Raw genomic sequence first — 15,115 nt, 5'->3', positions numbered from 1 at the left:
TGGGTTAGCCATCCAATTAGTAGATGCTTGCCGGGCATGCACGCCTGGGTTTGCTCCTCAGCCCTGCATAAAACCAGTGTGATGGTCATGCCTGTGATCTCAGCATTCAGAAGGTAGGGTCTGGAAGGTCAGGGGTGCAAGGCCATTCTCAGCTCTATAGGGAGTTAAAGGCCAGCCTGGGTTATGAGACTCTGTTTCAAAAACTTGAATAATTAGTTAATTAGCAAATTAGTTAATTAATTCTAGACCTACAAGGCTGACAGCCATTCTATTCTTCAAATTACTATGCTCTCTCTACCACTGTAAAACTGTTCCTTTCTCTTGTGTTTAGATAAGTATTTGGGGTGGGGGCTGGCGAAAGGACTCAGTGATTAAGAGCACTTATTGCCCTTGCAGAGGACCCTAATTCCTAGCACCCATGTGGTATGCCATATCCGTCTATAACTCCAATTCTGAGAGATCTGACATCCTCTTCTCGCCTCTGAAGGTACCAGATAAGCACATAGCACACATATATGCATGCAAGCAAACCGCCCATACACACAAAATAAAAGCGAATAAGTCTTCAAAAAACAATGGTGATGAGCGTTGGTGTCTCTCAGTACAAAGCCGAGTGTGTTCATTCAGAGCTCAGGTCTTACAGTGAGTGAGAGAGGAGGGGGAGAAGGAGAGAGCGAGAGGCTTGGAGACTTTTATTGACCATTTTGCTGTCAGGGTGAAATAAAATCTGGTGACCAAAGAAACAACAAACATTTTAGTGGCCAGTTAGAACAAGGAAGGATACTTTAACAAAAAAGATTCAGGTGTCAGAAAACACCAGTGCACGGCTCCCTACTCGACACTTACTCCTTATAGTGCCCAAGACATTTTCTCCGTAGGTATAGTGTTTGTGTGTTTCTTTTAGCCCAACCAGGTAAAAATAGAACCTTTTCCTCCCTCCCTCCCTCCCTCCCTCCCTCCTTTCCTCCTCATCCTCTCTCTCCATCTCATCCTTCTTCCCTCCCTCCCAGCCTCCTCCAAATCCTCCTCCTCCCTCTCGCCCCCCCTCCATCTTCTTCCCTCCCTCCCTCTTCCTCCTCCCCCCCTTCAGTTTGTCCTTCATTTGCTATCATTATCATCCAAAGGCATCTGAGGCCCTGGGTTCAATCTTCAGTACTAAACGAGGTAAGGGAAAGATTCAGTATCAATTCTCCCCACTTGACAGAAGGCATCCTCACCATCCAGACCCTGAAGTTGTTGCCCTCTATATGTTCTGTCTGAACTATAAAACAGCTGCAACCACTCTCAGGGGAAACAGGGAGGAGTCCAGCGTTGTATTTTGTTTTGGAATAAATGTTGGGCTTCCCCCACCCCTGCCAATGGAAGTGACAGGCAGTGTGGTGTCTCCTTTGCTTCATTCGGGGTCTCTCTGTCACCTTCCTCATCCTCTCAAGATACCAACACTACTTGGTTACTTCCCAGTTTATCTCTAGGAAGAGGATACAACGCTACGTTTGAACTATTCTTCCTCCAGCATAAATTCCCACCTGACCCTCTGGGAGGGGGTGGGCATTTGAGGTAGGGTATGGAAGAGGATACTGGGACTTGAGCATACCCAGCTGTGCTGCCACGCCCCTCCCTGAAAGTGAACTCTGCTGGCCCTGATAATAAGGGCCCAGGCTCTGTAATAGCTTTCAGGAGCCCCACATGAGCAGCCTCTCTCCCTGCTGTAATAACTCCTGCTGTCTGTTGTTATAGATCTCCGAACATTCTAATGCATTCCCCATCTCTCTTGTACACTTCCAGTAAAATAGCCTTTCATGTTGGATTTCCCTTGCTTGGTGCTGACCTCTGCCTGACTATGGCAGTAGCTTCTTCCCAAGCTTCCCTAATAACCTTTCTTAGACAATCATGGATCCTCGAGGATGCAACGGCCGTTTGGCCCTTTATATTTTACATCCCAGAAAAGATGCCTTCCCTTAGCTGTTATGTGTGTCTCTAGAGATGCAGGGAGCTTTGCTGTTTTGCAGGCAAGCAGCCCAAAGGGACCTTCCTCATTAAAGGCTACAATGTCCGGATGGCCCCTCACCTGCGAAAAGATTCCAAGAAAGAATCCTGCTTTGAACTGATCTCCCAGGATAGGCGCAGCTATGAGGTAAGCCGGCCCCATGGTCCTCGAAAGCCTGGCATTTTCCTTGCTGCTGCAGGTGTGCCAAACTGGCTGGTGCTATGGTGGATTCCACCCGCTGTGCTACCCGCTTATTTCTCCCACCTGAGCCCCTGCTCCTTCCTTTGCTCTGCAATGCCTTCCCCTCTCCTCTGTTGCTGTGCACTTCCAAAATACCACCGTTACTTGTCTTTTACGGTTTCACCCTTCTCCTGTCTTCCAAGTCTCATCCCACGAGTGAGATGCAACCCACGGTCCAGTCCTTTACACACACACTGATTGCACAGCTACAGTCCCTATTCTGTCTGGTTTTCCAACTGGTCATCCCGATATTCTTCCATGCAATCCAAAATAGGCTTTAACTACAGAGTGAAAATTTTCCCCATGTTTGCATTATGCAACAGACGTATGAACTCAGCATGTTTCTACGTTGTTTTTAATCATTAAATAATATTTATCCAGATAAAATATATATCCAGATAAAAGTTTTATGTGAGAAGTTCAAACCAGTGTCCCTAGAAACACTTTATAGAACTGTGTGGTTTTCAGAAACTATGAATATACTGGAGAGATGATTCAGATGAAGACCTGAGTTCGAATCCACAAGCCATGTAACAAGCACAGTCTCGTGCACAGCTTATCTGTGCACTGAGAGCCCCGAGGATTGCTGGGGTTTTACTGAGTGCCAGATGAGCCGAAAAATAGGAGAGACTCTGCCTCAAAGGGGATAGTAAAAGAGGAAAACACCAGCGCCCTCCTCTGGCCTCTGTATGCATACAAGAATATATAAACTTTCTTGGGGGGCGCGCGCACGCGCGAACACACACACAGATATAGAAAGAGAGAGAAAGATAACAATAAACCGTGAACCTACATTTCTTATGCACCATGAACCTTTATCAAACGCTAATGACCATAGAATTAAAATGTTCTTTCTTTTCAAGTTGATTCATTTTTAAAATTACAAAGGGTTAGTGCTTGACTGCTCTGTTTGGCGAGTCGGAATGTGGTCTGTTTTGATGCCTCTCTTTGGCCCACTGAATCCAAACCATCCCTCTGGGCCATGAAGCCTTCCTTCAGCCCTTTCTTCCTCTTCTTATTTAATCCCACAGCCATTGCAGTAACTAAGTCCCTGTCACTTCACCCAGCGGGCTACTTAAACAGCTTTCTAATTGGTCTCCAGTCTCCAGATACCCGAATTCAAACCCTTCCTAGCCACAGCTACTGAAATTATCACCCACAGCCTTTGCTGGAACTGGACATGGCTCCCTGTCGCCTACATTTTAAGTCTAGTCAGAGCCTTCCTGCTCGAGCCTTGCTCCCTCCCGTTAGCCCATCTGATCTGCTTATAGGTCTCCCATCAGATGTCCTCATGCTCACGTGGCTCAGTGGTTCAGAGCACTGGCTGCTCTTCCAGAGGTCCTGAGTTCAATTCCCAGCAACCACATGGTGGCTCGCAACCCTCTGTAATGGGATCCAATGCCTCTTCTGGTGTGTCTGAGGACAACTACGGTGTGCTTATATACATACAATAAACAAAATCTTTTTTAAAAAGAAAAAAGAAAAACAAATCTCCCTGCTGCCGAAGATACCTCCCCTGTAAGATTCTGATCTCACATCTATGCCAGTTGGCTTTTCTTTCTATAAACTTTTCCCCAACAAATCTTTGATGACAATGTAATCGAGTAAGCGGGTATACATGGACATCAACATTTAGACTTAAAAGAGCTGTTCTCTCTGTTGTATGAGATTGCTGAAGGCACAGTGAGGCTGTGTGAGATGTTTTGGAGGGTATTTGTTTTGTTTTGCTTTGTTTTGTTTTGTTTCTCTGAAAGGCAAGAAGACACAGAACCCTGAGCCCCGAGCTCAATTCTGAAACTCAGAACCTTGGAACCTCTCATTCTGAAACTCAGGTTCCTTTGAGTCTAGCTGGTAGGAGCCGTGCGCACTTTTAATGGTGGATACATTAATCCTCCCATTTTTCTCTAGTTCACAGCTTTTAGTCCAGCTGAAGCCAGAGACTGGGTGGATCAAATAAGTTTCCTGTTAAAAGGTAAGAGGCATCACTTCAAAACTATATGCGACAGGAGTGGGTTGGCATGTGAAGTTGTATTTTGAGAGTTTAAACTACGGGCTTCGGTGTGTGTTTATTTCCTGGCTCTCTCTACTCTTACTGACCCCGCATGACCTTTAAATATAACAACAAATTGTATCCTGAGTGAATGCGAAGGACAAGGCAATCATCTGCTTGGAAGTCACCTCTGATGTCATAGCTTACCCACTAATCATCATTCCTGTCCTCCCCCCACCTCACCCCTTCTATCCTGGAAAGGTGATTCCTAACAGCCATCATGTCATTGAGATCCAAGCCCTTCCTCTCCTTTTTTTTTTTTTCCTTCTGTTTAAAAGTTGAATTTTAAACTCATCTACATGGCCATCAGGGACACTGGACATTAAAAATAAATGGTCATTTCCCAAGCCACAATAAAATGTACCTTGCCTTGGGACGGCCAGAGCACTGCCTGAAGAGGTTAAACGGCTGTTCTTAGAGTTCCCTCTGCTGGCCAGCCAGAAGTCCTGGCCCAGCAGCCACAATGACCCAGGAAACCTCCCCCCCCCCCCCCCAGAGTGGCCAAGCAGGTAGATTTGGCCTGAGAGGACCTTCATACCCCATCATAGCAGGACTGGGCCTCAGTAAGATGCAAGAGCACCAACTCCATGCGTGGCCCATGCTTCAAGGAGAAACACATCCACCTAAAAACACCAAGCTTTCTCATCACGGTTTATTATTCTGCTGTAAGATTTTATGGTGGATAAAAAGAAGAAAGCGCCCCAGCCTTAATTACAAGAATTGCCTCTTTTCCTCAGTTATACCTCTGCTATCACAAAAACAAACTACTGCGTGCGCCAGCAGCATCACGTATAATAGGCTGGAACTAGGCAGACACGAGCGTTGATGGTGAGGCTACAGGGTACACTCTCATCTAGGTGCCTAGGATTTATGCGTGTAATATACCCCTAAGTGTGTAAACCTCAATAAAACTCAAAGCAGCTTTATTGAGCTGTACCCTGTGGTACTTTCAGAATCTCACATTGAAGAAATTATTCATTCCATTTTATTTTAAAACAAACAAAATAATAACATATGGTTTAAGCCGCAAATGTGCCTTTGATCCTTTCCTCCTATGAAGTCGCCAGAATTCAGATGAAATTTGTTGGGGAATCTTTATTAAAAGCCTAATCAAGCCAAACAGCTTTATTGTGCTTCAAAATGAACCGTTGCTGTCTCTCCATCCCTCCCTTCCCCAGAGTATGCTCAGCCTGCTCCCTGGGTCCTGCAGAAGCCCCTCGGTGGGGGGTGGGGGGGGTTCTGCTCAGGCTCAAGGCAGAGAACATCTTCCCAGCCCCCTACCAGAATTGAAACCAATCTTCTTCCCCGCCCTGGTGCTCGCCAGTGCTGTAATGGCTGAACACCCTCTCCTCAGTGACACACTTTAAGGTCAGCCAGGCCATAAAAGGACATGGTAACTGTGTTGTTTGGCCATTCCGTTCGGTCACACCACTGTTGTGTTTTCCCATGCCCCCACTTCTTTTCTTCTGCTGCTTTTTCCCATTTTTTTTCTTCCCTCTCTACAAACAAATTTGTCTGAATTCCACAGTGCACCATCGGGAGACGAGCGTCTGAGAGCGTCTCAGACTCCGCCATATTGCCCTGGCTCTGTCACCCAGCCAACCTAGAGCCATCGCTCACCCACGCGGTTTTCTGCTTGGTGAGCCGAGCATGGCACCCAGGCGGTGCCTCGTCTGGCCTATTTTCTTCCCTTCACCTTGCGTTTTCATTCACACACCCATACTTTTCAGGGCTGCTTCGTCCTGACCACATTTTATTGCCAGGGGCGATTTATGTCGGTGGGTTAAACCTGATGCAGGGCCGGGCTGGCCTTTTCAGTAGATTTCCTGCCACCGAAGCCCGCATTAGAAATAACAGCCCTTAACCTAGTGTTTCATTTTCTCCTGACGGTTGGATTCTCATCCCTCCCCCTCCCTCACCTCCTCCTTGCCCAGCCTTCTTCGTCTTCTTCTTTGTATTTTTTTCTATCTTTACTCATTCTTATCTTTGCTCTGGCGGCAGATCTCAGCTCCTTAACCATTCCCTTTGAAGAGGAGGAGGATGAAGAGGAGGAAGAAGAGAAAGAAGAGGAAGAAATGTACAATGACATCGATGGCTTTGACTCCCCAAGGTCCGGTTCCCAGGGCAGAGTGGTGGCCTTGCCTGAGCCTACTGGCAAAGAGGAGGACATTTATGAAGTCCTACCAGGTGAGAGACTTCACCGTCTAACTACCCACCCCCGCTCCTCGCAAATACTCTTGACCTGGTGGGAGAATGAAGCAGCCCCCAACGTTATCCCCATCTGAACTTCACAGTCTGAAGGAGATGGCACAGGAAGCCCAGTGGCTCTGTCATATTCTGGGAACAAGAGGAAATCCTCTTTCTTTCTGCTGTACCACATGACGTGACATCACGTATTCTTGCTCCCCGGTGAAGGTTAAAGGCTAGAGACCACTCCCTCTAGTTTGAGGGTGCGGTCTCATAACTCTCTAGCCCTGGCGTATTTTCTGTAGAACCCAGAAAAGGATAAAGCATTGTCTCAAAGGTCTGGAGGATGTCCAAAGTCTGGACTGCGCAGATGTCAACAAATGATTTTGATACAGTAAAACTCTGCTAGAACACACCTCATTATCGCCCAGAGTCAAATGTCATCTCCTAAGAATAAACCTACCCTGCTTCCCTCTCCCCCTGCTAGGGCGGGTTGACTCTGGAGCCCTCTCCTTCAGAAGGCAGGCTCCCTAGCATCTCAGAAAACGCACAGTCATCCCTGCTCCCGCAGAGCCACTTCTGGTGAAGATCCAGCAGCTGGTGCACAGTGCAGAACACAGTGGGGGTCAGCCTGGAAAACCGAAGCCCGAGCCTTTTAATTGTGAGGTACTTAGACAATGGGAACGCTGAATCTTCAAGTCCATTCAGGAAGCGCTCCTGTGGAAATCTGCCAGGAGTTTAGTACTGTGCTAAGAAATTCAAATTAAGCCAAAATTTATAGCAATTTCAACCTGCATCCCAGATAAACCTGGGAACTAAGGTGAATCCAACACTTAGGCCCCTGAAGACAGGGCCCCTTGCTAAAAGCAGCCTCAGTAAATAATTGCTTTTCAAGGCTCCCTGAGAGGAGGACCCAGCCTTCCCTATTCGTCTCTTGCCTGACAGAGAATCCACGTCATTGCTCTGCAAGTCTGTGTCCACGCGGCCCCAAGGAGAGAGAGTTCAGTCCTTCCCCTTGTTCCTCCAGCCTATGCCAGACTCCACTTGCCCAGCCTTTAGTAGTTGTTGTTGTTGTGTTTTATTATGCAAATGATATCTTGGTTGAGGTAGAGCCATTTCTTGTGTCTGAAGTTAAAAAAAAAATGATAATTTCCTCAGCAAGTCATCGTCGTTAATGAAGTTTTACAAAAACAGATACAACCAAAGGAAAATAAAATTTCACAGGTGATAAATTTTTCCAATTTCCCTGGCAGAATTCGATAGGATTGTTAAATTAAGAGTGAAGGTGTCTGTTAGGAAGCAACGAGCAGTGATGGGTAATTTTATAGAGTGGAAAATTGAATCAAATTGCTACATTAAAACAGAGCTCCTCCGAGAATCTTCCTCCACAGCCTGGGCCATTGCAACAGCAGGGTGCAGAAACGGATCTAATTCACCACACTCCCTAAAAGGAGATGCAGTCCCCAGCTTGGCCAGAATCTTCCTAGAGAGCTCATGCCAGCCCAGGTTCAGGGAAAGATCCGGGAGAGGTTCCACCATAGGTTCCAACTATTGGAAGGATGCTCTGGGGACATCTCCCCAAGCCACTCTGCCTTCTGGGCTGCAAACAAAAGCTGTGTGGTGCCCAAAGAAGCCAAGGAGGATGAAGCTGATGCTCAGAGATGGCCAATGAAGGGAAAGAGACTTCAGAAAACAGGATGGGTTCGAGGCCATCCCCTTACTCTGGGTCGGAAGTAAGGGATGTACCGCTAGCTTCACAGTGACCAAGTTCATCCCGCTGCCTAAACTCCTGCACACAGCTGGGGTCCCCGGAACTCCTCCTCCAAACCTCCCACTGCTTATATACGAGAGTGGACCCAAGGGCACAGAGCTTAGTCAGTCTCCTCACACAGTTGACCCTGTGCCCACAACTCCTATCCACAGGAATTGAGGGAGCCACACTATAGAAAAGGCAGGATCTCTTTCTGCAGATTTGATGGACGGCAGCTACCTTGCCTGTTCATCCAATGCACAAAAGCCACTATCCTGCACAGTTCTTACAGACAGCATGGGGTGGGAAGGAACATAGCCATTTATTTAATTATCATGTGATTATGTCAGCCACACATCTCCATCACCCAAGCTTTCTAGCATTCCACCAGTAGTGCTTCTGAAATGGCTGCATGCAATTTTTGCATAAGCCACACCACAGTCCTAAAGACACGGGAGAAGAAATGTGGGGGGGCCCAGCATGTCCCATCCCCCCCCCAAGGCCCCTGCATGCCAGCCACTACCTACTGAAAAACAGCATGTGAGGGACAGCTGGGTACAACAGGCACAGAGGTGGCCGTGACTCAGACTGGATCTGCACTACCAGCTGCTCCCTGTGAGAAGTGGAGCAAGGTCCTTGCCCTGTCTAATCGTCCCCTTGTAAAAAGGGCAAAGGGACAACGTAGCTTCCTAGAAGGATCTGAGGAGGGGCCTGAGAGTGATGTCTGTGCACTTAGCACAGAGCGCTGGCAGAGAAGCACTCCGCACGTGACAATAGCGTGAACCCGGTGCTGTTGAATAGGAAATATTCTTCCTCAGTTGGGGTATGGCTAAGACCCACCCTCACCACCAGCTGTTGTCACCTAAAACAGCACTGGTAGGCACTTGCAGCTATGTGTATGAAGCAGGTGTGAACCCAAAAATCCTAAACAGATGGACCATGGAGAACACCTTCTGCTCAGGCCCCTTTTTGGGGGTTTTTTGTTTTGTTTTGTTTTGTTTTGTTTTTGTTTGTTTGGGTTTTTTTTTTTTTTTTTTGGTTTTTTTTTAACCAAGAGGCCAGGTGCTGGATAGAGGGACAGCCAATAGTAACACTGGAGTGTGCGAGCACTGCACACTCACCAACAGTCAAGCGGCTTGGCCCCCTAGCGTCCATTTATTATAACAGCTGACCATGATTTGTTTGGGAAGGATGTTTAGAGCTGACAGGCCTCACTGTGCCTATGGGGAAAGCCATGTAAGCGAGCGAGGCTTCCCTTCCCAAGTGTAATATAAGTGGGCTTCTAGAAAACTGAAAAGAATATGCAAAATATACCAAGCCAAAAAATAAAAAGTTATCCTAGCCGGGTGGTGGTGGTGCACGCCTGTAATCCCAGCACTCTGGGAGGCAGAGGCAGGGGGATTTCTGAGTTCGAGGCCAGCCTGGTCTACAGAGTGAGTTCCAGGACAGCCAGGGCTACACAGAGAAACTCTGTCTCGAAAAAAACAAATCCAAAAAAAAAAAAAAAAAAGTTATCCTAACCAAAATAATATGAGTCATCAAACCAAATACATGACATCAATTAGTCATGAGGTGATTAGCATTTACTCTGTGACTAGCACTCTTGTTCCCAGAAGGGAAACCAGAGCTATACACTTGATACACATACACACACACATAAATAAAAATTAAAATAAATCTTTTTTTTTTAATTTTCTAAACAGTTTCTTATCTTCCTTGAAGCTTTTCTGCAGATGAGCTCAGGCCCAGATCCACAATTTAAAATTCCATATAAGGACATCTTTTATCAGGTCCTGCATTGTCTGGGGCCTTGAAGCTAGAAGCCAGTAAGGCACAGTAAGGCATCTGAGACCACTGGAGAGCAGTACCTGGGGCCTTGTAGTAGCTCTAATGGTAACAGGATCCTGCTGTGTTCTCTAGAGATTCTAAAACAACAACAACAACAAAACAGAAAGAGCTAAATTGGTCTTTCTGGAAATGTCTGTAAAGACACCCACATTGCTCCAGAGGGTTATTACAGACCCAGAAATCAAAATGCTTTATAATAAAGCATATAATTAGGTTTCCTTTTTTTTAAACATTAGAATCAAATGGTAGGATTATCTTTCTCCCTGTATAGTTGTCCGGACACACAGAAAGAAGGAACAGTGATAGTTAAAGATCTAAAGAAAGAAAAATGCAAAACAAACCCAAGTCCAAAACACAAAATATATGAAGAGTCAGTGCAGTCCCTAGCCTTTTTCTCGTCTCTTGGGCTCTTTTCTTCCTCATCCCTGGTTGCTCTGTTTATCTCTCTTGTCTGTCTGTCTGTCTGTCTGTCCATTACCTCACACTCTGAGCAACAGCCATGGGGGCCAGCTGGAGCCATGCTGTTTCTTCTACCCAGCGTGTTCCTCTGGTCTCTGCCTGTGATGTGCTGCACACTCTGCTCCGGTGTGTCCTCAGGGGTGACACCCTCTCCGACTCCGACGCCACTGACGTCAGACTCAGGCTCGGACCACGCTGATTTGTAGTCTTGTCTTTCTCCCCAGTTAGTAGGTACTCGGTTCTTATTTGTAGAATTAAATTCTGTGCCTTCCAGTTGTTGGCATTAGCACAAAATAAGTTTCATATCTTACAGATCAGCCATACCACAAAGATAGGATGGACGTATGATAGGTAACAGTTAAGATCACCCAATACACACATACACAGCAGAGAAGAAACATGTTTGTTCTTAGCCTCCTGCTCACGTTTTATTGTCGCCTAGAGAGCTGCATACAGATCGCGTACAGGGGTCTGTGCCTTGTCTGGGCATGCCAGGGAGTGGTTCATTCCTATCCTTCTGGATGGTCCCTTTACACATCAAGTCTCCCTGTATTTCTCTTGCATCTGTCACCACAGCACCTTGACATCTGGCTGCACATTAACACATGAGACATTTTCTTAAAGCTGCTATCACTTTCTGTTTGGGAAAACCGCTTTTCCCTCCTTTTGATGTCCTCACGTTTCTCCTGTCATTCTTTCTGGTATCAGTTTTAGTGAATGTCAGGGGTGGGTGCCAGAGCCACACCTCAGAAGGACTAGGTTGTCAGAAGCAGCGAGCCCCTCGCCGTCCCTCCTGGGTGGATTCAGTATCCTGTTCCTCTCAGCCTCTCATTAGTGTCTCTGACACCGTGCCAAGAATGTTGATTGAAATCCCCTCTCCGGATCCTGCTACTCATTTGCGATGCCCCATGGTTCCCTCACATGTTCACATAGTTAACAGAATCTTCTTCAACTGTTTTCCCAACTGAGATGAGATATTTGGGGATCAAGTGGAGCATTTAATGTAATAAGTGGGCAGTAATCTTCAGAGGTTAATTTGTTTAAAGCCTGTGTGAGATTGGGGTCCCATATGCCCCGTTAGGAGCCAGGACCATTATAATCTATTACTGTTTAAAGTTGAGCTAGCACATAAATTTTAATTCTCTCTTAAATGAAGATGTATTTCCATGGATGTGATGCTAAGATGCCTAATAATATTCTTATAAAGAAGTCCAATGCGCTCTTTAACCTAAAGAAATATTTTTTTTTCAAAATGATCTTTTAAAATGAAAACCTCAGGCCTACAAGATGCCTCAGTAGGTAAAAATGCTTGTCATAGGGGCTGGAGAGATGGCTCAGCGGTTAAGAACATGCACTGTTCTTCCAAAGGTCTTGAGTTCAAATCCCAGCAACCACATGGTGGCTCACAACCATCCGTAATGAGCTCTGACCCCCTCATCTGGTGTGTCTGAAGACAGCTATAGTGTACTTACATATAATAAATAAATAAATCTTTAAAAAAAAAATGCTTGTCATATGACCCACACGGTAAAAGGAGAGAAGCAACTTCCCCAAGTTATTCTCTGACCTTTGACATACACCCCATACATGTGAGCACATGCACACACACACACACACAAAGTAAAAATAAAGCTTCTTTATACAAAGTAACAAAAATAAGAAATTTAACTCCCTAACCCACCTGCCTTTTTAAACAGAAAGCCTTTTTTAAAAATTCCAGTTACGCCAGGCAGTGGTGGCGCAGGCCTGTAATCCCAGCACTCTGGGAGGCAGAGGCAGGTGGATTTCTGAGTTCAAGGCCAGCCTGGTCTACAGAGTGAGTTCCAGGACAGCCAGGGCTATACAGAGAAACCCTGTCTCGAAAAAACCAAATCCAAAAAAAAAAAAAAAAAAAATTCCAGTTACATAAAAATTGTCTTGACTTTGGACCTTGTGAGATACCAGTTTGGTCTGAAATCAAATGTATCAAACCTCAAACCCTCTCAGTCTAAGAAGTTATCAAGAGCAGTGCTTGTCATTAACCAGCTGTAGAAGGGTCTTCTACTGTGTGACCCCATCCTCAGTCCTCCACTGTGTAAAGGGAGCACATCCTCAGTCCTCCACTGTGTGAAGGGAGCACATCCTCAGTCCACCACTGTGTGAAGGGAACACATCCCCAGTCCACCACTGTGTGAAGGGAGCACATCCTCAGTCCTCCACTGTGTGAAGGGAGCCCATCCTCAGTCCACCACTGTGTGAAGGGAGCACATCCCCAGTCCACCACTGTGTGAAGGGAGCACATCCCCAGTCCACCACTGTGTGAAGGGAGCACATCCTCAGTCCTGCAGTGACCCCTAAGACACCCATACCCAGCAGTAAGAAGGCTTCTTAATGGAAGGCCAGTTTCAGCCAGCAGAAGACAAGGCAGATAGAACAGAAGTGGAGACAGGAGTTTCCCGTTCACACCCATCCCTTCGGGGCCTGGTAACGGTGGCAAAGGATACACACACTTAATGGTCAACATTTTTCTTTCTTTCTAGATGACTCCAAAGTTGCAATGGAAATCAGAGAGTCTGTTCTGAGAGTGAATAATGCACATTTCTATTTTTTCTGTTGTTTTTTTTTTTTTATCATGACTAGATTAAGTGCTATTGCCTGAAAGGATAAAGGAATCAGGTTTTAGTTTTCATTTTTATCATTGCAAATACATTTACATTCTCCTTTTTTACAAATGCAAAGAGCAGGCAGGCCACTTTCAATAATTTATTTTAAAATCAATGCTAATGAGGTTATGTCTCGTCAGTGGCCGAGTTTTACAATAAAGTCTGATTTATTTAGAAAAGATCTTTGGTGTAGCTTCCCATCTAATGGCGGTGGGAAGGAGGTGGAGTAGCAGGCACGGTGACCCTCCAACTTCAGATCCAATTTGTAATTCACAGCGGAGATCTGACCCAATTTACATTGATTAGACTTGGGAGGAAGAGACAGCTGCGCACGGACAGCAGAGGTAGAACAAACGCTCTCTGTGAAAGTGCCTACGCACAGCGCATTATTGGTCCTTGTGATCGAGTTGTCTGATACCAGGAAAGGAGCCGCTTGCTGTCCAAATTATTGGGCATCTCTACAAGAAGGATGCACCAACTCAGGCTGTAATATTGTCAGTCCTGTAAAATTGGCCTATGTGCTCTCCCCCACATAGGAAGAGCTTCATGGCAGAGGCCGTAATGAAAAGATGGTGTGAAAAGAATGGGATTTTTTTTCCATGTGCCCTGTTCCCTACATTTGTCATCACGCCTCCGTTACCTCAGTCTTTGTTCCTTGAGGTGGGGCCGGGGAGCAGTACAGTTGGTGACAGGGAAAGCCCACTGCTGGACCCTACACAGAAATAAGAATCCTTTGAAGGGCCGGAGAGTTGGCTCAGAAGTTAGCACTGGCTGCTTCTCCAGAGGACTAGGGTTCAAGTCCCAGCACCCACATGGCAGCTCACAAATATCTGTAACTCCAGTCCCAGGGGATCCAACGCCCTCTTCTGCAAGCACGGGGCACGCATGTGGTACATATTCATGTATACAGGTGAAATATTCATACACTTAAGATAGTCAACATTTTTAAATAAGATTTCCTCAGAGGGCTTCTCCTTTTCCACAGGACTGTAGGGCAAGCATGTGAATGTGCATAGCTTTAATCTCGGTAACAGGTGAGCTACTTCTCCGGAATGTTAAACTCTTAAGTTTGTATTTTTCTGAGGAACGGTATCAGTTTTATAAGCATAAAATCAGGGGGTGGTTTGTGTTTCTTTGTTTGAGATAGAGTCTTACAAGACCAGGGTGACCTCAAACCCACCTGCCTGGATCAAAGGTGAGCACCACCATAACCCATTCTAAACTCGGGTATTTTTAATACTCTGTAGTAGCCTAACACATTTCGTACTTCGTGTTCTGCCCTTTGACCTTAGGATTTACTTGCTTAAATCTGACATTTAAAAAAAAAAAAAAAAGACTAGAGGAAGACTGTCCCCTGGCCATCTCCTCCCCTGGCTATCTCCTCAAAGATTCTACTTGTGGAGAAGCAAGGCGAGTGTGTGAAATAAAACCTAGGAAGAGGAAGTCAAGTGTGCTTAGGAAAAACTGAGTAATCGGCTCTCAAAATAGGGCTCACTGTGCCTATCCTCTGTGTGCACTTGTGTGTGTGTGTGTGTGTGTGTGTGTGTGTGTGTGTGTGTCTATCTGTATGTATGTATGTATGTATGTGTGTCTATATGTATGTATGTCTAAAAGAAAAAGAGATTAGAGCTAGTTGATGAAAAGACCAGTTAGCCTATTTCTGCTCCATATCTATACATTATAATCTTATCTCTCAAAATAGGATTATTAAATGTAGCTCTAATTCTCATACTTTCTTAATAAAGACCCAGTTCCTATTGAATCACGTAGTATGAAGCCTGAGATGAAACAAGTTAATGAAGGTAAGAAACTCAGGCCAATCACGTTGTGACTTTGGCCATATAAACACTTGACTGGAGTTAGACACTAGCATTGACTTAGAACCCATTGTGACTCCACAGCAATTAATTAAAAGACCATTCCATCTGCCCTCAGGAGCCTATACTCTACTG

General features: G+C 45.7%; 1 protein-coding gene across 3 annotated transcripts in view; it reads left to right on the top strand.

Moving 5' to 3' along the window:
• The window catches only part of Skap1 (src kinase associated phosphoprotein 1), a 298,516-nt gene that overhangs the window by 247,734 nt on the left and 35,667 nt on the right, over positions 1-15,115 (top strand). For all 3 annotated transcript variants that reach the window (XM_052193953.1, XM_052193951.1, XM_052193952.1), the window contains exons 7-9: positions 2,010-2,134; positions 4,136-4,199; positions 6,279-6,464. In XM_052193953.1, coding sequence (XP_052049913.1) covers positions 2,010-2,134; positions 4,136-4,199; positions 6,279-6,464 — 375 coding nt within the window. The remainder of the gene's footprint in view (positions 1-2,009; positions 2,135-4,135; positions 4,200-6,278; positions 6,465-15,115) is intronic.

Source organism: Apodemus sylvaticus, chromosome 10 (genome assembly GCF_947179515.1).
Source record: "Apodemus sylvaticus chromosome 10, mApoSyl1.1, whole genome shotgun sequence".
Lineage (NCBI taxonomy): Eukaryota > Metazoa > Chordata > Mammalia > Rodentia > Muridae > Apodemus > Apodemus sylvaticus.
This window is presented reverse-complemented; position numbering and strand designations above follow the sequence as displayed.